At 40.5% G+C, this 26938-nt stretch overlaps 1 protein-coding gene across 1 annotated transcript in view; it reads right to left on the bottom strand.

The window, feature by feature from the left end:
- LOC144781708 (cytochrome P450 2F3-like) overlaps positions 1–26938 on the bottom strand; it is a 208821-nt gene that overhangs the window by 15757 nt on the left and 166126 nt on the right. The window contains exons 7-8 of the mRNA XM_078660682.1: positions 6973–7160; positions 6353–6494 (exon numbers count right to left, since the gene is read on the bottom strand). Coding sequence (XP_078516808.1) covers positions 6353–6494; positions 6973–7160 — 330 coding nt within the window. The remainder of the gene's footprint in view (positions 1–6352; positions 6495–6972; positions 7161–26938) is intronic.

Below are 26938 nucleotides of genomic sequence, written 5' to 3'. Positions count from 1 at the left end.
ACCTCAACGACCGCCTGACCTTCTACACGCCCACCCTCCAGCTACGGTCCACCAGCCTCGCCCTCGCAGCCGTACCACGCATCCGAAGAGCCACCACCGGAGGAAGATCCTTCTCTTACCTGGCTGCCAAGACTTGTAACTCCCTCCCCATCCACCTTCGGCTGACCCAGGACCATCTCGCCTTCAGGAAACAACTCAAGACCTGGCTGTTCGAGCAGTAGCATACCCCTCCCCCCAAGCGCCTTGAGACCCTCCCGGGTGAGTAGTGCGCTATACAAGTGGCATGATTGATTGTTGTAGCCCGGGGGAGACCGGACCGGGCCACCCCTCTAACATCGCCAACACAGCCTCTTAAAGGCCATCTCTCCATCCTGTGAGTACTAGTAGTCATCCTAAGTATTGTGGGTTAATGGCTGGGCGAGAAGGGCGGAGTAAGAAATCGACAACAGGGGGTTATGTGGCTGGGACTCTAGATAAGTTCATCACAAGGGCCACGAATGTCTTGAAATATGAAATTATCCTCACGGAGCGTCGGCTCTCCCAGGATTTAGCTTTTGCTAAAAGATCCTCTCTTGGGGCATTGGCGAGCGCCCGTACACCAGAGCACATGCTACCCACTCCGCAAATCATTGTTCCAGAGGGGAGAGTGAATGGAAATTGCACGCAAATAGTCCAGGGAGCGGGAAAACTTCCCCCAATTGGCGAGCTCCTGCTGCAGGACGACATGAGCGATGACTTGGTGTCAATATCTGAAACTAACATAGTGGTGTCCTGTACGGAAGAGTCAAACACTAGACGGTTACGTGGGCATTTGGAAGGAGCAGTCTTCAAAAGGAAGCGTGGTGGTGGAGCCTCGCGCGGGAGGAAGACCGAACGCCCGAAGCTTAACAATAACACTGAATCTGCCACCCCGGTTCTCAGCGCTCTAGTAAGTGGACAACCCACACAACCAATATTAATTGCCTCTATCGATCCAACCACTTGCCCTGATTCTTCCCCAAACGAGGATGTTATTTTGACAAAATTGGGCACTCTCTTGCAGCTTTTACTACAGCCCCTTGAGGGGAGACTATCACAAATTGAGTTGAGGCTGACCAAAATTTAAGGGAGCATTGACACCCTAAAGGGCAATAAGGACCAAACAGTCCAACCAAGAGCAATAAACCCAGGAGAAGGGTCTTTGTTAAGATCTAATATGTTGCCGACTACTGCCCCTGAAAAAAGGCCAATACCCACACCCTGTACCAACCTTGCAAAGGCCACTCTATCGGTGGCTAGCAACACAAACTTGAAAAACCAAAAACAGTTGGGAGGAGAAGTGTCGAGAGATTCTAGGGGTTTGTCAAACGGGATGTCGGCAGTTGATGGTCCGCACTGAACTTTACCATGCATTGAACTTCCTCCGGAAAGTGTACCATATGTTGTTGTTTTGACTGGGGTCCCTAAACTGACTGGTAATGGGACAGAATCATACCCCGAGTAAAAAAACAAATGTATCCACTGGTTGAATCTTTATAGACCTCTTCCTTGGAATGTGCATTGCCAAATTATATTTGCCAGGAGAGTGGGATGGGTAGGAAGTAGAGTTAAAAATGTGGAGGGGGATTGTATTGTTATCAATTTTAAAGATAGAAGGGTGGTAGAACATATATGTAGGGGCTCTGTAACATCGGCCCATTCAAAAATCTATCCTATGAACGTAAGCTTTTTTATCCCTCCCCTACCAACAGTCCAAACCATCATCACTGTGGCTGCAACAGGGGATGGGTTGACCATCATGACCCCCAAAATTATGGCGAAGAAACGGATGGGAACCAGTTCTTGTGGTGCTTCCCTGTAAGTAACAGGTTTAATTCACTTGATCAGGTTGATTGACTGCCACCGTCTCGTTCATCCCCGAGTTCATTACAAGCTGGCCAGAGTATCCAAACCAGCATTGTTGATCTGTACTCGTTGGATACAGGTCCACTGGAGGGTCCGGCCACTGTTGTTGCAACTAGAAGGGGGTTGGAAGGCTGTAGTGGTGGTCTTAGTATATTGTCGTGGAATATTGCAGGCATAATGGCCAAGATGGAACTGCCAAATTGGGGAGCTCTTATAGACTCCCCTTGGATCTGCATCCTTCAAGAGACATGGGCCCTTAGTCTGACCCCTCGGGTGGGTTTTCTGACTTATTCAGAACCTGCCGTAAAGAGCCCTAGAGGCAGGCCATCAGGGGGCATGTGCACATGGGTGGGAATCCACCTTGAACGTGAGGTAAAAAGAGTTAACACCCATTCACAAGATATAATTTGTATCCTTTTGACCTTCAGGGGGCATGTGCACATGGGTGGGAATCCACCTTGAATGTGAGGTAAAAAGAGTTAACACCCATTCACAAGATATAATTTGTATCCTTTTGACCTTTAAAAGTTGACAAAAATTGGCCCTCATTAATATTTATTCCCGACCCGTCCAGCATTGTGTCATCTCTTCGACTCTGGCCCAATTGGATACCCTCTTGAAATCCCTACCTGGAGATGTGGCCTTTGCTATTGGTGGGGACTTCAATTGCCACTACGAACCTTTCAAGGGAGTCATGAAACCCATCACTGTAGAAGAGGATGCAATCTGGTCAATTCCACCCCCTAATACCTATGAGGTAAAGAGATGTACTCCATTAGTGCTTCAAATGATTCCCTTACACTGTCCTCCTCTATAAGGGCGTGTAATGGGTGTTTCCAGAATGATAACCCAGGGCTCCCAACTTTTAAAAGACTAGACCAAGCAACATTGATTGATTATTTTTTAATTAGCATGGAAATATGACATAAAATGATAGACTTTAAGGTTGTGGAGCGCTCGGAAAGTGACCACAACCAACTCACCATTATGCTAGATTTCCAAATAAGTAAAATTGACCAAGGTCTTTTTATTTCGCCCCGATGTGACCTCAGAATAGTAAATGGAGGGAGGCATATTCGCTGGGCAACAATTGCCCAATCCCTAGATTAAGTGGTAAGTATGTATAAAGCCATTATTCCCCTTATGGAAAAGGTAGCCACCGCCCAAGAGACTATCTCCGATAGTAACACCAGGTATGATTTAGGAAGAATACACCAGGAGATGGTGGCAACATTTGCGGACTTCTTTTATCATCCCCAGTCAACCAAGCATAAACCCCGTAGTCATAAAAACCCAAGGTTTAATAAGGGCTGTAGGGTTGCTAAACAAATGCTTCTATTATCCCTGAAGGGTGGGGACTCCTTAGCTATTAAGGCATCTAGGGTTGATTTAAAAAAAATTATTACCATTGCTAAATCCGAATGGGAAACATATAGATGGTTAGATATTAAGACCGCCCTCGATGAAAAAAATCCAAGGGCTTTCTGGAATTTGGTCCACACAGGGAATTCAGAGGGTAAGCCCTGTGTGGAACCAAATATCTCAGAGGAATCATGGCATCTATATTTTAAAGACCTCTATACCCTATTGCAAAACGAGCAATATGAGCCACCAGTATCTCTCCTGACAGTTGATCCTACTTGGATTATTCCACCTTGTACGGTGGCTGAGGTAACGTTAGCTCTGAGTAAGCTCCAAATGAATAAAGCCCCAGGTCTAGATTGGATCCCTGGAGACCTGTATAGAAGTGAGCAGGTAGTTTGGGTTCCTTACTTACACTCGCTTTTTAATGCAATCTTTCAGAGACTCGAACTACCCAGTACCTGGTCCGGGGCTGAGATCATTCCTATTTTTAAAAAAGGCTCTCCTATGGATCCAGCTAACTATAGGCCAATTAGCCTTATCGATGTATCTCAAAAAATTTACGCAAGGGTACTCTTACAAAGAGTGCAGGATTGGATCAGTGATCACGTCATCCTTACTCCTTTGCAAGGGGGTTTCAGGGCAAAAACCTCCACGTTAGACCTACTATTCAGGCTCAAGTTAATCTACTGGAAGCATGTTGTGTTGGAAGGTGGGAGCCTATATCTCACCTTCGTTGACTTAAAATCTGCATTCGACACGGTGGACCGTATCCAGCTGTGGACCATCATGCTGACTATGGGGGTTCCACCATACTTATGCTATCAACTTAAACAACTTTATGAAGGTACTTTTGCAAGAGTTAGGTATGGCAGGAACGGCCAATTGACAGATCCGTTCCCCGTGGAGAAGGGGGTGAGGCAGGGTTGCGTGTTGGCGCCTACCCTCTTCTCCCTCTTCCTAAATGGATTGATAGACGACCTACTCGCTAACAAGGATATAGACTCCCCTAAATGTGTCCCAAACTAGGTTTCCCACATAGATGTTTGCGGATGACATTCTGCTGTTGTCAAAGTCAGCCCGAGGCATGCAGCGTGTTCTTAACCCATTTTCACAGTTCTGCAACAAAAGGAATCCCGTGATCAACATAAAAAAACTAAATATATGGTTTTTAATGCTAGATCCACTAACTGCCCACAACCCTTGCTAGACGCTGGAACACTTGAAAGGGTCCCCAGCTTTGAATACCTTGGTGTCACATTAACCAAAAAAATGGGGTGGGGGCCCCAGATGGTTAAGGCTAACTTAAAACTTACCCAGTCAGTTGGGGGAATTTTAACCACTTGGCTGCTAAGGTACATCCCCCTCTTCCCATTGACTTTCCATTGAAATCAATGGAAACTCCATGACGAGTTACCCTTGTCATTAGCACTGAAGGGGTTAAAAATTCATAAGAGTTGTGTTCTAAAAAACATAAGTCCACCACTGGAAATATACAGGGTCCAAGCTAGATCAGCCTCTCTCTACGGGGCCAAACTGTGGGGGCACAAGTCTCATAATGCCCTCACAGTCACTGAAAACTATTTTCTTAGACAAATCTTGACCTTGCCAAAAAACACCCCGCTTGTTCCGCTTAGGATGGATTTATATATTGTTCCTGTTGCGGACATTATCTCCACCCGACCACTGTTATACTGGCGGCGGTTGTGGAGCACCCCTGAGCTGATTAGCTATATGGAGGAGCTAAAAGTGGTGCTGTCCACACTGGGGGCGGGTAATATACCCTGGTTTTCTTATGTAAAGCAATCCTTTAAGACCATTGGCATGGAAAAACTATGGACAGATCCTGAAACATTCTGCCCAGCCATTTCCAAGAAATCTCTGGCGAACGCATTAAAAGAGCACAAATTAACACAAATATTCCAGTTAGCCAACCCCTCAAGCCTAATGCATAGATTCCTTGATTTTAAGTGCCACTATGACTTTGAGAGGGCTTTGGACATCATTCATCCGACCCTAGCAAAGAAACTGTTCTTGCAGTTTAGATATGGAACCCTCCCGCTATTCGCGATCACCAACAAGTGGGCAGGAGGTTGTTCCTACCTTTGCCCGGGTGTCAGACCGAGGAAGAATCTTTGATCCATGTTACGCTCTTTTGTGAAGCATATAAATATCCAAGGCGTAAATGGATCATCCAACTCTGCAGGAACCTGGGAGTCAGGAACTACCTAGACTTCTTCAGGATTCTAAGGACTGATACCGATCCGGTCTATGTGGTCGCAGTATCAAAATTCCTGTTCTCTATGTGGCTAATCCGCAGAAATCTGCTAAAATCGGAACTATCTATAGCCATTGATTAGTGTGGTAACTATTTACATACAGAGTACCTGGACACACATCAGATGTATATATATGCATCGGCTGAGGAGGGTGTTCTTGTGGATGCATACAGGGATCTGAGTGATATGGATGGCTCTATATGGAGTTTTAAAGTTTTTACATTTGTATGAAATTTGTATTGTAAATTATATTTTTATAGGATTTTAGAATCATGAATTCCCATAATGACGATTGTACCTAATGGTATTTTTCTTATTTCGCCCAAATGCCATGTTTACTATGAATTGCTTATTTTGACCTTGGATTGGTAAAATTAATTGCTTTTACGTGAATGTGCTTTTATGGCTATATCTAGCCGCAATAAAGATTCAATTGAAAAAAATATGCCTTCTATAGCATGCGAGGTAAAAAATGCAACCTTGTAAAGGCTGTTTCCCATCTGAAAGGCATTCATATAGGATGTACGACGTTACAACGCGTACTTTTACAACGTGTGCCGTTACTACGCAACTTTTACAACGCAAGTCGTTACAACGACTTGCGTTGGGGGGCGCTGGATAGTAAATATTTTAATTTACTATTCCAACTCCAGTCTCCGTGGATAGTAGGGAAGGAGTTGGACAGTAAATTAAACTATTTACTATCCTGGAGCGCCCCCCCAGCGCAAGTCGTTGTAACGACTTGCGTTGTAAAAGTTGCGTGGTAACAGTACCGCGTTGTAAAACCTTCATTGTAAAGGTTGTTCCCCATTCATATAAAATGGTACCTGTGGAAAAAGGCATGAAGGCATCATTCTTCTTAAATTTGTTATTCTCATCCAGAAAATGCTGTGGGTTGAAACATGTGGGGTCCTTGTAATGGGCTGGATCACAGTGCACAGAAGAAAGCACTGGAATAACAGTGGTGCCCTGAAAAGAAAACCCCAAAAAGAATTATTGACAGCAAGCAACACCTTACACTGATTGTTATCACCACATTATGTCATTGAGAAATGTCACCCCCAATTAAAGATTCGTGCCACCATTCCATCGTGCAAAACCAATACCAGGCAAACGTTATATGAGGCAATTTAAACATCAAACAGTATAATATCAAACGCAGATAGAAATCGTGTTTAGTGAAGGAAATATCGTTTTAAATAATAATATTATGTATGTATTATTATGTAAGGATTTCTGGAATTTTAACAGACCGGGCCTTGCCTACTTACAGCAGACCCTAAGATCATCTCAAGAATGCAACAGTGTGTTCCTAAAGAAACCAGATATCATTCTAGATTTTTTAAGTGTAGTAAAATGTGATAGTTTTTATTTAAAAGGCATTATAGCAGAAATGCAGCAACATTAATAATAATGAAAGCTTGAGAAATGCAATTTTCTGGCATACCTTGGGGATCATGTATCCACGGAACTGTGTGTCTCTGATGACTGAATGTGGGAGGTTCATGGGGACGATGTCAGCAAATCTTTGAATCTCATGGATCACAGCATCGGTGTACGGCATTCGGCTTCTGTCCTCAATAGTGGGACTGCGGTTTCGACCAATTACGCTGTCAATCTCCTCGTGGAGCTTTGCTGTTAGGAAAGAGGCTATAAATTAAATTTCAATCTTGCTCTGTCGTCTTTTCTTTTTGCGAATAAGAGTGACCTCAATTACGTACAAGTTATCTATAAGAGAGACATACTGGGTATAGATGACATATTCTATGAGGGAATGCTTTCAGGGCTGTATTGCTGCTGTATCTACCCCCTGTAGGAGGGCATAGAGAATGATGAATGGTCAAATTGTCTAGAAACCATAAGGCATGCTTCGATTATATAGAAGAGATATATATATACCAGTGGGTTGTAAAGGCCTGATTCAGAGTTTGGCAGATCGGTTACTCTGTCACAAATATTACAAACATCCCATTCGCCTTATTATAAATGCCATAGGATTTAATGCACTTCTAATAAGGAGGGTGGTGTATCCGTCACATGTGTAACGGAGCAATCTGCCATACTTTATTGTTAGCCAACCCAATGTTATTATTGTGACGAGCTGAAAAAAAGAGATTAAAGTTAGAATCGATTTACAGAAATGTAAAAGGTTTATGAGACAGACCACAAAACTGAAGGTGGATGAAACAAAGACAACTTCAGATATCAAGAAGAATTGTGACATGCCAAGAAAACCCTCCGTAGACAAGAAGCTAGGCAAAGATGGACACTAAGAAGCATCTACCGCTTACATTGAAACAGTAACTGATAGTGTTCAGAAAATGGCAATTGTTTGGAATCCAAATGATGTAAAGGAAAATGGCAGAACATATCATTATTGACCCTTAAAGAAGAAACTGGTCCAAAGTGCAACACTCTTCTCACTAACATGGTTACTCCACTACTGGAGGTTGTTGAAATATAGCAAGAGGTAATTTCCATATTATGACACTGTATTTTTCCATCCCAGTTATTTCTATTCTCCAATTCCCAATATCGTTTCTCAGAAAGCAGGTTAAGTGATCGAATGGAAGATCAAATGTCTGGGAAATAAATATCCCTACCTGACACCTAAACACAGATGCCATGGATCTGAGGATTTTCTGGCCTTCCTAGTTATAGCATTGGGTTTTGTTTATAACAAACATTTCTAGATGAGTACTGCAGGTACAAAAGTCATCTACACAAGTACAGAGACCCTGACCCCTAAGCACAGTGCCTCAAATACATTTTCCATATCAGTTAATTCATACATAGCATTGATTCCCTACTTTCCATCTCAGCAATAAGGTATAAACGCCTTTTTAAAATGACTTTGGAGCACCCTGTAGAATCCCAACGTGTCATGATGAGGCAGACCAGGGATGTGTTAGATTGGGCACGCTAGAAGCTACTTTACATTCTTTAAGTTGATATTCATCTTGGAGATCATCGTGAAGGAGGCCATATTTGTATGGATCATTTGTCGCTTTGGTAACGACAACTAAAATAACATGTATTAATAAACTAGACTGTCATGTACATGCAAGTAAAATCAGTATATGTTAAGCAGCTGTCATTGATATTCATATGATGATATAATAATTCCAGATCTGTAAAGAGCGACTTATCACCCCTAAGGGTATCCAGGCGCCGGGGGCCATTCTGGAGATTAAGTGAGCTATTGCCCAGAGTCACATGATGATGAGCTGTGCTGTCGACAGGGATCGGACACTGAGCCTCACACTCCAGCGTTAGCCACTCTGGCTGCTGCACCACACCTCCCGCAGGAAATCACGATTTCGAATCTCAACAAGTACACCTCAGCCTTTTCTTCTTATCAAGTCATTGTATTGAGCCCCTTTAATGTTTAGACACAGGAAAACCACTATATTCGGACCTAAGCAAAACAAATTAATTTTAGATTAATCAATGTAGGGTAGCTATGCAAAGATTGATTTTAATATTCGCAAAGGGCAATCTCAGTTCAACACTCTCTAAAGTAGGAGTCTTTTTTTTATTTGCAGGTGTATAGATACTGTTGGAACAACCAGGTACTAACTTTTTCTTAGGTGCAATAATGCTGCCTGGTGAGACCCAGGTCCGGCAAGGGTTTGTGGAATAGCCAATAGTGCCAGCAGCATCAACAGTGTACACATGAGATGATGGTACCAATGTAAAAGTAGATCAAACAAGGTAACTTCTCTATACAGCCATAATAACCCAAGGGGCATATTACCAAGCCCGCGATAAATGCGTTAGCGCATTTTCTTTTTTATCGCACTATTACCAATACGTCTCTAACCTGAGTTAGAGACGTATTCTTGACGTCATCTATTGCCCCGCGCTGGGGGCGATAGATAACGCTAATGGGATGCAGGGTGGGCGTTCCCACGTCCAACCACATGTAAAATGTGGTTGGAGGTGTTAACACCCTATTATCAAGGCAGGCGTTGGGAGAAGAAGACCTGCGATAAACTTGTTTATCGCAGGTCTCCCAATGCCTGCTTTGATCAGGTGTTAGGCATTGATAACATGGGGGTGTGGATCATAAAGCTGAATCCACCCCCCCATATTATCAAGGCACACATTAGCGCTTGAAAACAACGCTTGTTTTCATGCGCTAATGTTCCCTATTGCCGACTATCGCCGGATTTAATTTCGCCTACGTGTTGCGCGTTGATAATTACGCGCTATCACGTTGATTAAATCCGGCAATAGCCGGCGATATGGAAATGTGCAATGTGCTTTTATTATCGCACATCTTGTTAATATGCCGCCTAGTTCCTATCTAACCAGAAAGCTCTACAACTTTTGCTTGAATATTGTTTCACTCCTAGAGGTCACTGCTCAGGAATGTCATCACAGCACCACTGATAAGCAAAGATGACATCCATTGGTTCTTTAATAGACACCAAACTCATACTTTCCATGCACGTTAAGACAAGTATGGTCTACATATCTACTGAGTTGTTCCTGTATCTGCTTATGGCCATTACCAGCTCATCCTGTCGACCCTCAAAGCTGGCCATTCTAATGCCAGCCAACCACCCACTGACTCTTTTTCGAAAATTCTTACCTATCACGATTACACTATCAGACCTCCCACGCTGTCTTATCAAAGCTTTGGAAGCCATTTGAACATACTTGTTCTCTACCATGCAATCACTGCATTTGCTTAGACATTCTCCTCCTTCACCTAAGAAATCTCTATGATGCTGTGGATAGTAGCATGTAGGAATTAACATCACAAAACATTTAAATTAAACAAATTCATGTGGAATAATCTCAAACGTGAGTACAGCCAGTTCCACAATAGTCCATGCCATTATTTAAAGAAGCACTCAAAACCAGAACTAATGACTCTCAGTATTATCTGGCTAATGTGCCTGATAAAGTCTATTTACTTTCAAGAGTAACCTCTGAGATATTCCAGATATTATCTAGAAGAAACATTCGAAATTTTACAGGTAAACTGCAATTTTCATGCGTATGCGTGAGTCACATTTCAGCATGAAAATAGGGATTTTCATTTTAAAGTATTTTACTAGCAGGATACAAAAAGTCTAACTTCAGTTTTACATATCAATTGCAAAGAATATTTTAGTTTTGTTTTCAAAAACAAGCATGCGATCACTGACATTGGCAGGGGTTGCACCATTAAAATGAGGTGTATTAAATTATTTTCCTCAAGTATTTGCCCTTCTAGTTTCATGACTTCTATTTTGTGCCTTGTCCACCATCACCCGCTGTTGATTTGGAAGAGATCATTAATATTGAATATTCCATTATCTGCAATAACTGCGTATATAAATGCATATATATGTTCATACGGAGGGCCTATTTTGAGCATATAGTTAAGATGTATTGTTTGATGTATCGTTTGTGAACCAAATACGTGGCATTTATAAAAAATTAACTTTTTTGTGGTGTTACAATGATATTATTCATTTTGCTGAATTGGATGATATTTAGTTCAGTTCAGTTGATCTTTAATTCGGTTATTTAAACATAAAAGTATATACAGACATTATAGACAAGGAGTCAATAACATCTGCAAAACCAAATTTTGTTTTGTTGAAATAGCGAAAAATATAAAACCATTTTTACAAGTTATAAGAATCAACTAAAACATAAAAAATTATATGTTCCTATTCATAGTCCATTAATTGACCATAACGGGAGAGCTTGGTTTAAAGAAAATTGAATATAGCAGCTGACGCTTTCCCAATAAAAGTGCAGGAGCTACTGTACCCGAATACATCTACCCAAGAACATCATGGGACATATAAATGAGTATTGATAGATGATTAAAACAAATATATATATCCTGTTAAAACAATGCCGCCTGCTTTTTCCTGTGTAGCCACATTGTGTAAAGATAGCAACTAACACCATATACCACTATCTAATGTCCTATCTCAAAATACGGAATGCCTCCCAGTATGCCCTCACACTCCAGAGAGCGCACAGTGGCTTGATCCATCTCTGCCTGGATCTAAGTTGGGCAGGACAAAAAAAGAGAACGTGTTCAACATCCTCAATGGCGTGTTTACAAGTATCACAGTTTGGGGAAATAGTTTGGCAACACTTCCATTTATGTGTGAATTTATTTACGTGGAGTGTTTCTAGTCCTGACTTAATGTACAATGCGCGTGCCATTGGTGGTTGAATCTGGTCTACTTAGGCTTCCTTGGCAGGGACTACTTCACAAGCCAAAAAAGCCTCAACCAGCCCCCAAGAACTCATTTTTTGGTGATTGTTATTAATTGTCTTATCCTAGAACGCCTCTTTGACTTTACCCTTTGTGCCAGCCCCCATTGAAGATTGATTCATCCAAATATCACTCAAGCTAAGGTCACATATACGAAATTTAACATGTTTTAGCCAGAGCAGAAGATTAACGATTTTGTGGGACATGATGTCCTCCAGAGCTAGCCTGTAATGGAAACACTCAGGGGTTGACCACTGCCTCACCCAGTATAGAAGCGAATTTAGCACTGCTAGGTCACCCACCCTTTTTAATCCTGTGTCATAGAAGTGTGGGAGAGTGGGTTTCACTCTGCGGGAGGTGAACTAGAGTTCTCAAAAAGTTTTTTTCCTTAGATATCAGGCCTTTGGTGTTAGAAGGCCCTCAAACCTTATAAAGCAGCAGCCTAAATAGGTGAGGATTCAATCCTAGGGGTATTTGCCCTGTACTTTTTGGTGATTGCAGAGGCAGAGTGTAAAAGAACCGCCTCGCTCTTATCCAATTGGTCTTTCCATGCCCTGCTCTTATCAATACTGATTCCCAGGTAGTCAAATGTACCCACTACCTGGAGGGGCTCCTTGTTCAACAGAAAGTTCCCTCTCTGTGATTTGGCCGGGTTAAACACCATATTCTTTGTTTTGGGGGTGTTCACCTCCAGTCCGTGGATGAAACAGAACTCCTGAAATTAATTCAATAGATTTTGGAGCCCCAATGGAGTAAATGATGTCATATTTTTGCTACCGGATTTCATCGAGGGAGATCTATTGCAAAGTGAAAACGTACCTCAGGAATACTCTTACCTCATGCAATACAGCCCCATAACATATATGCAATGTAATGTGTATCAACGTGATGCAATCTAAATAACTAGTAATAGTAAGCCTTTCAAAATTAACTACCAAAACCTACAATCGGACTCTTGCTGAGATTTGCGGGTCTCTTGATAACACTGAAAAGCAGTGATGTTTTACTGTGCTCTATATGAGATTAGGCCTGGCATCTGTAATGAAAATCTTCTCCTATAATGATGACACTTTGAGCGCCAGGAGTTGATGGAGCGGGATAGAAAACAGAATTCTGTTTAAACCCGTGAAGTCACATTTCCATAAATAAATTAATAATGCTAACAATTTGTGATATGTGTATGCTAATTCAACCTAGTTTAAAGTTACATTACATTACAGAACACATGGGAAACTAACATGTGTGCTCATAAATGTGCATTATGTTGCATTCTTATGTATGTGGAAAATAATAAATTAATCCTGTCTATTGTCATGTCATAACTAATAGCAGCTGTTTTTAAAATAATGGCATGTGCTTATTTTGCTTCCCTTGTCTATGTGATGTCATTTCTACTATTCTAGGTGCACATAAGGCTTTATGGATTATGAAGACTGGTAGATATAAAATGCTGCTTTATTTGTGCTTTACTGCTAGGTAATTTAGACTAATGGGTTAATAATTAGCAATGATGGGAGGCAACAGAACAAACTGTATTTCTTTCATTAATTATTCTTTGTGTTTGTTTATATAATAGTTTTACAAATGAAGCTTAGAGATGGCTGCAGGAAAATAGTACCCTTTTAAAAGTGGCGCAGGGACAGTGGCGCAGGAAAATTGACGCTCTTTGAAAAGAGGCCTAATGATGAAAATGGCTCAAGTGAAATAATTCTGAGAAGGATGGAAAAGGCCTCTGAGCTTTTATTTTGAAAGGTTTTGGAATGAACTGCTAAAAAGATGACTCTTTGGAGAAATTTGCTAACGTTTGCTAACGTGCCACGGGAGTTCAGAGCTGACTAGCTCAAGGTTAAAAAGGAAGCTGTCGCTACAAAATGTAGCAGCCTAAGGAGAAGCTGCCAAGACTTCTAAATGAACAATGGACAAGTGAATTTGCCCGGGCATGTAAGAAGGAGGTGTCACAGTTTACTGTGGTACGAGGTGGCTCAGCCAATGGAGAACTAGAATTCGTCTGCTGGAATGTGAAAAATAGTTAGCTCAGCTCAATTTAGGGTATAAGAATAGGTTCAGAGAACACATAGTTGGCTTACGCTCGAGAAATTCTGGAGGACGATGTTATGCTGATGGACTTTACACGTGAGGACAGGAGTTTTTATTAATTACTTTATTACTAGGTGATGAGGGTAGAAACAGAAATATAGTTAGGATTTTGGAAAATGCTTAATTTTACTTATTCCTGCTAATGAATAATAATTCTTGATTTATGCTCTTTTCATTAATACTGAATAAATCTTTCTTTATGACATTTTTCTAATGCTTGTTTAATAAAATACCAAAACCTAAGTTTTTCTAGATGTGTTAAAATAAACTTTCTAAAATGACAAGCTGGTCTTGATTATTGCAGATGGTTTAAACAACTATATTTAGATCTTATCGCCTCATGATTCAAGCGCTCTATTGTTGTTATGGGCCTAGTGTTGTAGTGTAAGTTTTGTGGTAGTAGATAGTGTCATTTGTGCAATATTTTGGTGAGAGCGCTGGATCAATTTCTGGTAGCAGAGGACGGTTTATATATGTTGTTTTTGACATACATGTTACATGCATGATACATATATGTTGGTAAATTCATAGGATTAAGTTTTAACACATGTTGAGTTTGTTTATTTTGTGCTATGTGTGTACCGGTACAAAAACTGTGTGATGAGAAGGTAGTCATGCAGAATATCTGATCTGTTTCTGTGATATCGCCGAGTATCACTGTTGGTATCGCCGTGTACCAGAAGTATTGTCGCCGTGCAATACAGTGTTGTCGCCGTGCAACACAGTTTTAGGGCTAGGTGTGAATCTTGTAATAGTGAGGGTTTTCTAAGAAATTAGAGCAGCATGAGAATAGGGACAAAGCGCCTTCCATAAAACTCACTGTGATAAGAGTATTAGTTATATTCAAGCTTGAGTGAAGGGTAGGGTAATGTCGGTGCATGATTATCTATAAACAGGTGAGAGTCCTGTACGGGTACATGTTTTATATCTATAAACAGGTGAGAGTCCTGTACGGATAACGGTGTTATTTTGCTAACGGTGCATGATTTCTATAAACAGGTGAGAGTCCTGTACGGATTTCATGTGTGACTGAAGTTAGGGAATTTTCAGTGTGAAAATGCGTGATTGTTTTGTAAGGTATGTTCAAGTGGAACTCTTAGATACTGTCACTTCGCGGTGCGTTCAGAGGAAAATGAGTTCATATTCTTACGTGTTAGAAGGGTAGGGTAAGAGTTGCTCTACTGGCAAATGGAAATTATCCTTAGTGTGAATAGCGCCGTCTATTCCGAAGTGTGGATACTTGAATGTATGTAAACTATCCTAATTAGAGAAGCAGACAGATGTGTTTCGTTTTATATATTCACTAAAATGTACCAAAAGTAATTCTAAGGTACTTAGGAAAGTTCAGGATAAAGTCTGTACCATTCTAAGACTTTTTATGATGTTGTGCAGTGTTTAAATACATTTAAAAGCTCTGCACGTTAATAAAACTCAAATCAAAAGTGTTCAGCATAGTTGAAAAGTATAAAAAGGTGAACTGTGCTATTTTAAAACATTCAGGAGCATTTTAGAATGTTCTGTGTTAATTAGGCTATAATTAAAGTATTCCACGTTGTTAAACATTTTTAATTAAGTAAAAAGTGATCAGAATTAATTTTATAAACATTCCTCGTTTTAAATATAGTAATAAATTGTTCTCCGTAGTTTAAAACCATTAAAATGTGCCCCGATCGAAAATTGTAAGGGAGGGGCTGGTTTTAGGAGTGGGAACGTGTGAGGAGAGAGCCTGCAGCTGTAGCAGCTGCCTACGTCAGAATTGCCGCGCTCGGATTGGCTAGAGCGTCAGCATTGTAAATGAAAAACTGCCCCCTGATTGGCTGAGGTGTCGTTATGCTGTAACAAGCTAAACGTCTACTTTTGTTCCCTTTATTTCAATAATACAGTTAAATTAAACACTGATGCGTGTGGCAAGCACACTGTATGAAGAATAATTAATATCTGTCAATTAGCGTTAATAAGCATGAGGGTGTGAGAGGAGAGAAGCACCAGCAACAGTAATAACAATAACATTATAGTTCAAGTTTAGCGTTGTAATTGGCTGAACATTTCGAACATTGTGTTCTAATTGATTAAAGCATCCGGAGCGTCAAAGAAAGGGAACGCTCTAATTGGCTGAAGAATCGTCAATAGCACTGAATCTGGATAAAACGCGTTGACTTTAAAACTAGTTATTTACTTTAAATGTCCCCAGTGTAGTCTTTCTCTTCATTTTGGCAGCGCTATTGTAAATTAAATACATTTTGTGAAGGAGGGGGGATATCGAAGAGCCGAGTGGGAGAGCTGCTAGCTGCAGCGGCTGCTTGCGTCAGCCGCCGCGCTGCCATTGGCTAAAACGGCCCGTCGCGTCATCGCAAGGCCGCGCACCCATTGGCTGTTGACGCGCAGCGTCATACAGGGGCCGCGACCTTATTGGTTAAGGCTCCGTGAGCTGCGCCCTGATTGGGCAAAGCCCTGTAACTGTGTATAAGTGTCCTGTAATAAAATATAAGCGTTAAAACATCGCTTTAGCACCTTTTTCCTCAATGCTTTAATGTTTTATAAGAGAGAAGCATGTAGTAAATAATTTGAACGAGCGAGTACACTAGAATGAAATTTCATAAATGATAACAAAGTAAATATTCCCGTTTTGGATATTCCTTCCTAGTCACGCTATTGTTTTTAAGTTACAGCTAATGTGTAAAAAGCGCGCGAGAAAGAAGAGTAAGAGAGAGAATATATTAACAGCAGCGCTCGTTAGAGTTACAGCGGTGGTTACATACGTCATAAGCCGCCGTGCTGTGAATGGCTGAAACATCGCAAGCAGCGTTGTGATTGGCTGATGTCATAGTGGTCGTGCTGTTATTGGTTGATACACGTTGCCACTGTTTGCCAAATTATTTACAAATTAGTAAAGTCACCGCTTTAGTTTTTGACGCGCTACAATTGACTCCTGCGCGTAATCACTGCCAAGTTGTTATTAAAGTATCTAGAGAGTCTTTAGTTGAGTAGTGACACAGTAAGTTATTCGCAAAACGTATTAAGAGTATTAAGCGCTTATGGTGCGTTTTAAGTGAGGCATATGTGGAAAGTAGAGTTGAGAATGCGTGTCTCAGCTGATGATATGTGTTGTGAATATTGCGCGCTGTATTAGGATCGCATTTTACGAAGGGAGAGAGACTGCAGCAATAACAGCATACGTCACAGCAATAGCTATGCTGTGATTGGCCGATGCGCGCCGCCGTGCTCTGATTGGTTGCGTGTTGTAGCAGCCGCGGTGATTGGCTGATGTCCATTGTTTACATTTGCTCTAGCGCTAGTGCTTAGAGCTTCGTTTTTTAAAATTAAAATTGCCGGGAATTCTGGTGAAATTGCGTTTGCATGTCATATTCTATACTTGTCAGTGCAGACCTTATATGCAAATAGATGTGCAAGATTGAGCACAGATTTAAAGGAAGACACATTTTAAGAGCATAGTGCTCAGTCCTCTCATGGTTTCCCATCAGTGTGGGAACAGGGCATTGGTTTAGTGAAAGAGTGTTGTCAAATGCCCTGGCAATGAAGCACATGTAAATAAAAAGTTCTTTTTCATACTCCATTGTTTTTATAAGGCAGATGTTTTGAATAGCAACATTCCAAGAGGGATAAAAGCTTATTATTATTTTACTGCTTTAGTGATAAGTTTATTAAAGTACATGCTTGTAGCTTACTCTTCACAAAGAAACTCCTAAGAGATGATAAATTGTTTTAAGGGGAATGTAAGATTGTGCAGCAAAATTAAATAAATAAATATTTCCAAGCATTTTGATACTTACTGTAATTACTGGTGTAATTTAGAAGGTTGCGCTGTGTTCAAGGTAGCAGCAAGACATTATATGTAAATTAAGGCAAAACAGATTAGGTTTTCTTTTTTACAGGTATATGTTGCAGAAGGTGTGTAAGTGAAAAATAAGTACATTTAAAACACATGTGATTATATGTTGGTATTATTGTTATAAATAAATATTTTGCGTTGTTACTGTTTTTGCAAATTGAAATTTTTCTTTACAGGTTAATTATAATTTAGTGATACAGGTAAATTAGGAGAAATATTAAATTGACCAAATTATAAAGTTTTATACACCTGATAGTGTTAAAATTAATTAATTAATTGATCAACAAGCGCTGAAAGGCAAATTTAGAGAGTACATTTACCAAATTAATTAAATAAAATGTCTTCCTTATATAAGAAAATGAAAAAGGTTGTTGCTAAATGTGAGAGTAAATTAAAGATTCCCAAATTAGCGAAAATAAATAATAAAGGTGTCAGAGTAGAAAATGTTGATCAATGTAAAATTGATGTTGTAAATATGGATCAGAACAGAAATTCACGAAGACCCCTAGAGCAGATTAATGCAACGCCAAAAGTGTCAGATCAAACTGATAAAGTGCCAGCTCAGACTTCTACTAAATTTGATGCGATAGAAAAACATGATGAAATGATTGGTACATCTGGAATTAATATTCCTGATCATGTAAATTCATCAAATGATTTAAAGGAGTCCATGAAAATTATGGAAACAGAGATAGTCCCTGTACTTAGAAAGGATGAAATTAATTCCGCAGTTTTAAAGGTCCCATTAACTGAAAAGGTTTATTCTATTGTACTTGAAATTGAATTAGTAGGGATTGTAACCGAGCAAGAAACAGAGATGACTTCAATTCTGGTAAGTGAGAAGTCTGACATTGACCTAATTGAATTGACACAGTCCGATGAGTCAAAATTATGTTCAAAGGAAAAGGAGATTGAGATAAATGAGCTAAATAAAGAGTTACAAATACAGCGACAGGTAATGACTCAAGAGATTGAGATGGCTTTATCGCCATTGCAAAATGTTATTAATGAACAGTCAGAGAAAACAGATACAGGATTAAATAAAGAACAGGAAAACAGTCCAAAAGGATTAAATGCACTTCCAGAATGTTGGAATAAAATTGATGTTCTTTTGAGTGAAGACATCAAAGTAAAGGACACAATTGATCAACAGATTGAAATTTTGACTTCTGCAAGTTCACTTTTCAGAAATGCAAATTTAATTAAAGGGTTGACTGATGATATTCAATTGGCAGAAAAGTTTGCTGTCGTGATATGTACAGCATACAAAATGAATGATGAACATGCTTTGAGTTCACTAATACTAACATCTGTAGTTGAAACATGGCAGGTAATCAAAGACTTACGAGATGATGCAACTCATGAGGAGAAAAACACATGGTTGAGAAACACATGGTTGAGAACAGATTTTAGACAGCGAGATGAGGATGAGATTTTGTCACATAAAGATAACAGAGTAGTTTTGCTAAATAGCATGATTACTGATATGGACAATATGTACCATAAAATTGCAGAATTTCTTTACCAGAGGTGTCTGACTTATAAGCAAGTAAACACAATTAAGAGAATAATTGTGGGATTGGGAACAGAATTACAGGAGAGTGGTTCATTGACCAAATTACAATTGGATTTCTGTGAGATGGCACTACATGAAAAACTGTGCTACATTTTTGTGATTTTCTGTTTTATTACAAAATGGATTGAAACATTTCAGATGCGACATGATGATGAAATTACTGTTGCAAAGCTATCAGAAGGCAAAAGACATATTGAAAACAGATTGCTCCTTTGTACAGATAGAAGAGAAATTTCAGGTGTTGAGGAGCAAGAGAACGGTATTATAAAAGACAGAGATGCAAAAATGTGCCTAGCTGCAGGTACAAAGTGGACAGATGTTCTTCCACTTGTTTTGATGTTTCTGAGAAACACTACTGATAAAAAGACAGATTTAAGTCCACGTGAGATTAAGATGGACAAGGTCATGAGACAGACATTCATACCAGAGAAGAGAATGATGACTATCAATGATAGCATCAATTTGGAGAACTGCAGGAATTTATCAGATGAAATGATTTCTGTGTTTGATGAAGATGAAACTGAAGTGCAAACAAGAGAAAAAGAACAAGTACTTGATCTATTACCAGGTAAAAGGATCAGGAAAAAGGTTCGTCTAAAAAGAAATTCTCTAGTGCCAAGGTGGCAGAAAAGGAGGCCAGTCAGTCTTGTCACAACAAATGCAGTGAAATGCAAAAGACTGAAGAAGTGGATTGACACTGGCCATACTTTTCGTGTATCTACACCTGAAAATCCTGATGAGGATAGTGTCACAATTGTTGATTCAGATTCTGAAGAAGAGCCTGAAGAGAATCCAGATCTTGAAGATCGACAAGTTGGTCGATATCTGGAGAACACGAAAAGAAAACAAGCCTTGATTGAAGAAGACTTGAAAGTTGTGACAGAAGACTCAGAAAATGATGGAAATCTGCCAGAAAAAGAAGCAGAAGAAGAATGTGATCAGATTGTGATTCAAGACCAGGAGAGTATTGAAAAGCAGAAAAGTAGCTCTGAAAGCAGGAACAAGAATTCTGAAACTGGGAAGTTGAAGGTAATAAAAAAAAAAAATGAATTGCCAAGTACCAGCTGCAAAGATGATGTTCCTAACGGAGTGAAGCTGCCGAGTAAAGAAGTGCCTGAGTCTGAAGTTGAAATTTCTGACACTGAAACTAATGAGAGTGATGAAGATTCTCAAATAAGAAAATTCAGAAAAGGAGCTTGGAGAACAGAATGTAATGTGACCAAGCAAAAGAAGAAATTACTAAGAAAAAGTGATAACTGGCTAGGAGAAAATGAAGGCCTAAAATTCAAATTGAGATACAGATCAAAGGAGCAGATTGATGAGATATCAAGTCAAAAAGATTCTGAAAAGAAAAGTGAGGCAGGAAAGAAAATGGAAGTGATACCTGTAATGGATTACAGTCAGGAAAAGATTGAAGAGAATAGTGACAATGGTTGAAGTACATACTTGTTAAATTTTAGGTTTTCTGTTTTTGGCATAAGGCTGAAGAAATATTGTTAGATGACACAAGGTCGAAGAAATACTGTTAGCTGAAAAATTAATGTGACATTAGGTCGAAGAAAAACTGTTAGAAGGTTTAAAGAGTATAAAAAAAAAATAAATAAAAAAAATTTGAAAAAGGGGGGTGTTAGAAATTTTTAGAAAATTTAGGTAAAATTTTTTTAAATTTTTGTTTTATTTTTCTTTGCAAGCTTAATGAAAATATAATTCTGCTTTGGTTAATTTAGGTTGTTATTGTTCTTTGAGAAATTAATAAGGAGAAGTTTAAGGTCAATATGACAAGCAAGATACTGACAATTTTATTAGTTATAGTTTTTGCAACACTTTTATTGAAGCTTAGTTGTATGTTACACAAGAGAAAGAAATAGAACTAGAGGGGTTTCTTAAATATAAATATGAGAATTGTAGATAAACTGATGAGATAAGTCTTTAGAAATACTAACACAGGTGAAATTGAATCATGTTCATCTTAGATAAAATCTTTGCTAAAATATTGGGTGGTGGTGTGGTGATTTGTTAATCACCAGATGAGGGAGTTGATGGAGCGGGATAGAAAACAGAATTCTGTTTAAACCCGTGAAGTCACATTTCCATAAATAAATTAATAATGCTAACAATTTGTGATATGTGTATGCTAATTCAACCTAGTTTAAAGTTACATTACATTACAGAACACATGGGAAACTAACATGTGTGCTCATAAATGTGCATTATGTTGCATTCTTATGTATGTGGAAAATAATAAATTAATCCTGTCTATTGTCATGTCATAACTAATAGCAGCTGTTTTTAAAATAATGGCATGTGCTTATTTTGCTTCCCTTGTCTATGTGATGTCATTTCTACTATTCTAGGTGCACATAAGGCTTTATGGATTATGAAGACTGGTAGATATAAAATGCTGCTTTATTTGTGCTTTACTGCTAGGTAATTTAGACTAATGGGTTAATAATTAGCAATGATGGGAGGCAACAGAACAAACTGTATTTCTTTCATTAATTATTCTTTGTGTTTGTTTATATAATAGTTTTACAAATGAAGCTTAGAGATGGCTGCAGGAAAATAGTACCCTTTTAAAAGTGGCGCAGGGACAGTGGCGCAGGAAAATTGACGCTCTTTGAAAAGAGGCCTAATGATGAAAATGGCTCAAGTGAAATAATTCTGAGAAGGATGGAAAAGGCCTCTGAGCTTTTATTTTGAAAGGTTTTGGAATGAACTGCTAAAAAGATGACTCTTTGGAGAAATTTGCTAACGTTTGCTAACGTGCCACGGGAGTTCAGAGCTGACTAGCTCAAGGTTAAAAAGGAAGCTGTCGCTACAAAATGTAGCAGCCTAAGGAGAAGCTGCCAAGACTTCTAAATGAACAATGGACAAGTGAATTTGCCCGGGCATGTAAGAAGGAGGTGTCACAGTTTACTGTGGTACGAGGTGGCTCAGCCAATGGAGAACTAGAATTCGTCTGCTGGAATGTGAAAAATAGTTAGCTCAGCTCAATTTAGGGTATAAGAATAGGTTCAGAGAACACATAGTTGGCTTACGCTCGAGAAATTCTGGAGGACGATGTTATGCTGATGGACTTTACACGTGAGGACAGGAGTTTTTATTAATTACTTTATTACTAGGTGATGAGGGTAGAAACAGAAATATAGTTAGGATTTTGGAAAATGCTTAATTTTACTTATTCCTGCTAATGAATAATAATTCTTGATTTATGCTCTTTTCATTAATACTGAATAAATCTTTCTTTATGACATTTTTCTAATGCTTGTTTAATAAAATACCAAAACCTAAGTTTTTCTAGATGTGTTAAAATAAACTTTCTAAAATGACAAGCTGGTCTTGATTATTGCAGATGGTTTAAACAACTATATTTAGATCTTATCGCCTCATGATTCAAGCGCTCTATTGTTGTTATGGGCCTAGTGTTGTAGTGTAAGTTTTGTGGTAGTAGATAGTGTCATTTGTGCAATATTTTGGTGAGAGCGCTGGATCAGAGACGCTAGCTATAACACAAATGCAGAGCTTTGTTGGAGCAAATGATCTGTTCAATGTTTATGAACAAAGCCGGAATGGAGAATCAAAAGCAGCCCTGGCAAAAATGCTCAAATCAGCCCGCTCACTTCTTTTTCTCTCAGAGTCTCTCTTCAGGAGCGGGCCATGTGGGTAAGAGCGGAGGGTAGGGTAGGGGGGATTCGACTGACGACAACATGGGAAAATCCATTATTTATTTAATTTTCCCTCATTGCCGTCTGTCAAATCCCTCCCTACCCCACCCCACTGCCCCCCGCTCTTACCTGCACAGGTTGATCCTGTCTCTCTTTCTGTACATTAATACTCTCTCTTCTTCTATTCTCTCTCTGGTATCCCTTACTGATCAAATTCTTTAGGCCTTCTCCCTCTCACACTTTCTTTTGCTTTCTCCTGAAGCCTCCCTGTGTCTGCTGCAGTTAACCTCGGAGACACAGGGAAAAGTAATAAAGGTTGCCCTCTAAACCGGTGTTAGACTTGGCTTTTTCAGTGGGTTTTACTCCTAGACTTGTTGATTTTTGACCTCTTGTATTTGACCTATTTTACGTTGATTGTAGATCTCTGGGCACTTTGCCACTGCTCTCCAGTGCTAAAGTGTTTATGCTCACCATATAAAAAGTTGCCAATCTGCTGTCCTCCAGTGGATGAGAAACAACCACCTCAGATGCAACACGGACAAAACGGAAATCCTCCCTATAGGGAAAGATGTTCTGTTCCAGTCTTGTAAATGGTGGCCTGAGGAAACCACTCCTCCGCCGGACGTGGTCAAGGTGGCCAAGAATTTGGGAGTACAATTTGATTCTACACTCTCTTTCCTCCCACATGCCACTGCTGTAGCAGGGACATGCTTCAGCCTTATCAAATCGCTAAAAAAATGCTTCAATTTTCTCCTGCTTGCTGTAAGGAAATCAGTGGCAGTGGCCCTGATTCTCTCGCGCTTAGACTATTGTAACAGCCTTCTCGCTGGAGCTAACAAAGCAATTCTAAAGAAGTTATAAGTGATTCAACACGCAGTGGCATGTCTAGTGCTCAAACTACCACAAAGATCCTCAGCATCTGCAGCATTAAAAATTCTTCACTGGTTTCCGGTACACAAGAGAATTCTTTTCAAAATTCTCCTGATCACCTATAGAGCCAGGCTTAACTTGGGAGCTAAGTATCTCCTAGCATGATTTGCTCCATACACCACAACTAGGTCTCTCAGGTCATCATAAGCTAACCTTCTCTAACTCCCCACTTTCAGATATAAAACGAAAGGAGGAAAGACAGTTGCCTTCCTCAGGACCAAAGCCTGGAATTTACTTCCACCTCATCTAAGGCTACTTACATCAGAAATTCAATTCAGGAAGGCTCTGCAGACTTGGGTATTTATTGTCCCAGAAAAATTAGGCCTCTCTCTTATTTAGTATCTTTATGGCCCACTCTCACCTCCAACCAAGCCAGCGCCAGGATACTCCTCGCGGAGTGGCAGTCGTGCTTTACAAATACTAAATTACATTACATTTTGATTGGGTTTCCAAGATTGGGATATTTGATTTACTGGTAAGTCGCTAGTACAGTGCACTGTGTGTACGCCCAGACCCTGTAAAACAAATGCTAATAGTGGGCTTGCAACACTGGTTGTGCCACCCACACAAGTAGCTTTTCAAAGTATCTCAGACCTGCCACTGCACTGCTTGCATGCAGTTTTTACTACCATGTCGACCTGGCAAGTGCACCCACTTTCCAGGCCCTAACCTTCCCTTTTCTTACATATAAAGCATCCCTCAGGTGAGCCCAATGTACCCCCAGGGGCAGGGTGCACTGTATATGAAAGGCAGAACATGTGCTGTGTGTTTTTCATGTCCTTCTAGTGAAAGACTGTGTATTTTTTTTCACTTCTGGAAGGCTATCTGTTCCCTAGGCTATCATGGGAGCTGCACTGTAACATTTTACAAGCTTAATTTTCCATTGGGGCAAGATAGACAAATAAAGTATAGGCTTCCTGAACTCAAAATTTAAAATAATTTTTTCATAAAGATGATTTTTTTATTGTGTGTTTGAAAATGCCACTTTGAGAAAGTGGGCCTTTTCTTGATTAACCATCCTGAGTGCCTCTGCCGATTGTGTATTCACCATTGGGGGTGGGGATGTGCATTCACACTTGACAGACACAAGGGGGGGATTGAGGTGTGTCCTGCCTTTCCTTGGTTACTCATAGCCTGGCCTAATAGACATGGCTGCAATAAGAGTAGTGGGAGGAATTGTCACGTGCACCTGAATTGACTGTGGCTGCCTTCCACATAGCTGTCTCCACCTCCTGTAGTGAACCTGGCATGAGCCAGGCAGAACCCGTTTATGTATACCAGAGGAACTTTGTTTACGCCAACTTCAAAGGAAAATTAGGTATATATATATATATAGTGAGGCCCTGACCCCAGAACTTTAGATTAGGCTGGACTAAGGAACCTGCAGGAAGAGGAGCTGGAAGACGTGCCAGGAGGGGTACTGCCCCTTTGCTGTTTTTACTTTGTTGGGTTCGCCTGTAGTTGCTGTTTCTGTCTTGTGCAAGAAAAGGTCTGGACTGTTCTTTCTGCACAATAAATATCGCCTAGTGCTTGATGTAGTGATTGCCTCCCGTTGGAAGTCTCAGGGAAATCAAAGACTTCAATATCTTCTGGGTATCAGCTTCTGGAACTGGAGTATTCAGCTGCTATACAGGAGAAAGGTAACCCAACACCTTCAAACATGCCACTGCCAGCTCTGTGACCTGAAAGCACCGCAAAAGGCACCACCACACTTCACATCGCAACCCTGGTCTCACCACAGCCGCCATCCACTGCCACTATCCGATGCCGCCACTGACCCGCTTCTTGCAACATGACCTGTGGGCCCCACACTCCTCACAGCCTCACTTCACCCTGCCACCCTGGCATGCCCGACAATCGTGTGACACTGCTGCCTGTACCGTGACCTTTGGACAGCGCTCGTGGAGAACACAGAACACCTTCCTGCTTTGCACTGCAGCCGTGGTCTCACAGATGACAACGCTCCAAGCTGACATTGATGCAGCTGCCGGCAACATGGTTTGGGGGCACTGCTCATAAGTTACCCAATGCAGTGCTCCATCTCATACCTCAGCCGTGGCCCACTGATGCCAGCGCCATTGACTCCAGTTTGTCAACAGATGCTGCTGCCTGCACCGCAACCTGTGGGCCCTGCACACCGCATTACTCCATCTTGCACAGCAGCATTAGGTCTACAGACGACATCACTTCAGCATCGATGATACCACTGCCAGCACTGTGACCTGTCAGCATCACAACGAGCACCGCCCACTTCTCACTGCAGCCCTGGTCTCACTGAGGCCGCTGGATGACCGTCACTGAGCCGCCGTCTGAACCCAACCTGAGGGCACTGCACATCACACTGCTCCGCTTCAAACTGCAGCCCCGATGCCTGCTGGCGCTCCTGAATTCAAACTCCCAGAGTTTGACCTGCAACACATGTGACTTCCGGAACCGATGCCTGCCTACGCCAGTCTTCCGGAACTCACCGCAAGGTCCGACACCCTGTATCTCCAAAGGTACTGTGTTACGAGTCTCCCCAACAGCGTAGCTGGGCCGCAATGCCGCAACCAGCCGGAACTGTTGGATTTGCTGCTAAAAATGCTGTGATTGCCCTGGATGGAGCTATCGACTTCAAGGGACTGTATATAAAGTCTATATTTTGCATTATTCGTATTTTGCTAACTGTATGTTGGATTTTTGCTCTTTTGGTCTTGTTTTACAGAGATAAATTTTGAATATTTTTCTAAAACTGGTATGGTGTCCTTTTGTAGTGTTTTCACTGTATTACTGTTTTTTATGTGCAGATGCTTTACACATTGCCTCTGACACAAGCCTGACTGCTTGAGCCAAGCTGCTTAGGCGGCGAGCAGTGATTATTTTAGAAATGAAATCCCCTTATCCTGACTATAGTGGTGTATTCTGCCTGGCTTAGGTGTATACCCTAACCAACCAAAAAACACATTTCTAAAAATCGGCCTCCAATAGCATGTGCACCCCATCAACCTATAATAAGAAATACATACATATAATTCATTCACATTTGTATACTGATCACTGACATAATATCGACAGTCAAAATAT

Source organism: Lissotriton helveticus, chromosome 9 (genome assembly GCF_964261635.1).
Source record: "Lissotriton helveticus chromosome 9, aLisHel1.1, whole genome shotgun sequence".
Classification (NCBI taxonomy): domain Eukaryota; kingdom Metazoa; phylum Chordata; class Amphibia; order Caudata; family Salamandridae; genus Lissotriton; species Lissotriton helveticus.
Note: the sequence above shows the minus strand (reverse complement) of the source record. Positions and strands in the feature narration are given on the sequence as shown.